This window comes from Ipomoea triloba, chromosome 16 (genome assembly GCF_003576645.1).
Source record: "Ipomoea triloba cultivar NCNSP0323 chromosome 16, ASM357664v1".
Taxonomy (NCBI): Eukaryota; Viridiplantae; Streptophyta; class Magnoliopsida; order Solanales; family Convolvulaceae; genus Ipomoea; species Ipomoea triloba.
In genome coordinates, this window is record NC_044931.1 from 12,585,864 (window position 1) to 12,588,727 (window position 2,864).

The following is a 2,864-nucleotide window of genomic DNA, read 5'->3' on the forward strand; positions in this document are numbered from 1 at the left end:
TAGGCGCTGGTCGACCGCCTAGCGTATCACATTAAATGGTGGTCTAGGCGGCTGGCCGGCTAGGCGACCGCCTAGGCCGCCAAAGCACCGCCTAGGCGTCGACTAGACCGACTAGGCACCGACTAGGCCTTCTAGTCAGTTGATTAACTATTGTTCTTTTTTAAAATGAGTTATTTCACTCAAAACAACATTGTTTTGAGCGAAATAATCCTAAATTATACAAACTTTAGATATTTTTTAGGTTAATATTTAATATTTTAGTATTAACTATTAAAATATTATAAAATTTATAATTATTAGTCTTTAACAAATTAAAAATACTTAAAAAAATTAAAAAAAAAATACACGGACTCCTAGGCGCCGATTAATCCCCGGTTAGGCGTCCTAGGCGCTAGGCGCTCCCCAAGCGCCTAGGGAGCGCCTAGCGTTTTTTTCAACCATGATAATCACCCAGAACATGAATCAAGCTACACTGATTGGATCTGATTACTAACACACATAAGCTGGTTAACGTACATTATGAAGATATGATTTGTATTAAAAGTTCATGAATGGCTGGGTCATTATCTTGATGCCCTCTTTGATTTGTATTTATGAAAATCTATACTGTTAACGGATCTTTTTGCAGTAACTGGGCCTAACTGGGGAGGGCTTGATATGCATAATAGATTAAGAGGGAAGATAGATGCAAGTTGGAGTATAAACTATCACTTCTGCATTGTATTTGTCTCAAGTAACTACAAAATTGATTATATACAAGTATTGCTATACAATTGCTTAGCAAGAGATGATGTTCAGGAGAGAGCTCCTTAATTTAATCAAGCACCTAAATATGCTTTCCATTTGATTCTCAATGGCCTCAAGTTGAGCTTCCAATGTCTCCAGATTGCAAGTGTTGTCATGTTGGTACTCACTTGCTACTCTTCCACTCTGTACCAATTTTGAAACAAGTGACCACCTAGATGGCTTAGGCTTCAAAACTGGCACAGACAAGAAAATCAAGACAAACTGGAAAATAGAAGTGTTCACTGCACTTGCTTCTCTTAGTGCTCTGATCACTGGTGAGATATCATGATGCACATCTAAGGGTGTTGATCCATCGATCTCATCATCAATTTTCTTCATTGCTGCAATTGACTTTTTTGCATCCTTGTTCATCTTCTTTAGGAATGAAGAGTATCTGGTGATGCTATCTTCAGTACTTGAATCTCCCTTTCTTCTCCTTAGGGAGGATTGGAGATCTCTCAAATGTTCTTTCAACTGAGAGATGCAGTCTCTTGCTAGACCACAAATATCAAGAAGCCTCACTGATTTCTCCAACAAGCCATCAACCCATTTCTGATTTTGATGTTGGGAGAGGGCTTGAAGGGTTTGTGGCAAGTTAAGAAGATCATCCATGCATTTGTAAAGCTCTTCTAATCCAAGAAGACCACTGCTGATTGTAGCTGCTTCTGGTGTGGCTGATACTTGTAATGTTTTGAGCTTGGTCAGCTCTTCTTCCACCTTTTGAATGCTTGAATGTGATCTGCTAGGAAAGCTAATAGATCGGATGTGGTTGGATTTTGCCATTGATATATTTTCTCGAATGGAAACTCAACCTTTGTTTGTGTTGGCTAGAATAAGCTCTAGACTTGGCTATATATATTGGTAGATGGGAAGGTATGGACCTAAAATTAGCACTAGGATGTAGTATTGTTATCTGCATGTGGTGCAATGTGCCATTCCTTGAACTTAGCCAACCTGTTATTTATTTTGCCAACAAACTCTAATGATTTACAATTCTTTATTTCTTACAGGCTCGGAACAAAAGATGTGGATCTCCCTTCAAATGCATTAATAAAGGTTAGCTGCTTCTTCTTGCCCCCCAACTAGTGTGCCATTACTGTCAACTACATCTCTTGTCAATTATCCAAGATGCATACTGCGTGGATTGGATTCCTTTTATTTTTCTCATTAGTTTAGAAACATGTGGCTTGCTTATTCCGTCTGTTTCGCTGCATGAACCTCATGCGTTAACTTGAAAACAGAAAGCGTATTAAAAACATTTCAAAACAAAGTTGTAATATAAAACCCTTCAATCATTAATGCATTCATGTGGGTTGTGATTATTTTATCTGTATTACATGCATGCCTAGTTTCTTGGCTGTTTTCGTGTTTTTCCTTCTACTTTATTCTCTATAGGCTATATAGAAGGATACATGGCTGTCATTAGCCTAGTTGTAAGAACCAGATCAGTTTGAGGTTTTAGTATCCTTTTTTTTTTTGAAAAAAAAATAAAAGGAAATATGTTCTGCATTTTAGTTTGACCAACAAGACTCATAATACAGTTTCCTATTTTTCAATTCTCAAAGTTTCAAAATGAATAATAGGTGTTAACTATAATACTATCATTGTTGAGTTGGTGAAGATTATGCTTTCTTCTACCTGCCAGGCACTAGAAGATTTTTACCCCATAGCTGTTGCGCCCGCGGAAGTGGGATAGATCAGATTGCAACAATAATTTGAGAAAGAAAAATAAATGAGGCACAGATTTTACGTGGAAAACCCCTAAACAAATTAGGGTAAAAACCACGGGCAAGGGTAGAAGAATTTCACTATGAGAAAATAGGAGTTACAACCACTCTCTAACTAACAAGGAGAAAACAAGGATAATTCTCTCTTGCTAGGAAGGAGAAATACACTCAACAAACTCTCTAATATCTCTAGTATATGAGGGAAGAATAAAATGATTTGGGATGACAAGAATGGCAAATGACCTCCCTATTTATAGTTGAGAAATTGGGGTCATTTTGTAGTTAGCCTAAAATGTAGGGACCAAACAATAAATATTTTTGTTCAAACTTTGTAGGTGCCTAACTCTTGGA

General features: G+C 37.3%; 1 protein-coding gene and 1 long non-coding RNA gene across 2 annotated transcripts; one reads left to right on the plus strand and one right to left on the minus strand.

The window, feature by feature from the left end:
* Positions 1 to 777: 777 nt before the first annotated feature.
* Positions 778 to 1,398, minus strand: LOC116007959. The gene has a single exon (XM_031248620.1). The coding sequence runs from the start codon at positions 1,396 to 1,398 to the stop codon at positions 778 to 780; it is 621 nt and encodes a 206-aa protein (XP_031104480.1).
* Positions 1,399 to 1,541: 143 nt separating this feature from the next.
* On the plus strand, positions 1,542 to 2,457 carry LOC116007977. The gene is made up of 3 exons (XR_004095395.1): positions 1,542 to 1,659; positions 1,797 to 1,842; positions 2,432 to 2,457. It is a non-coding gene; the product is annotated as an uncharacterized LOC116007977 (long non-coding RNA).
* Positions 2,458 to 2,864: the final 407 nt, after the last annotated feature.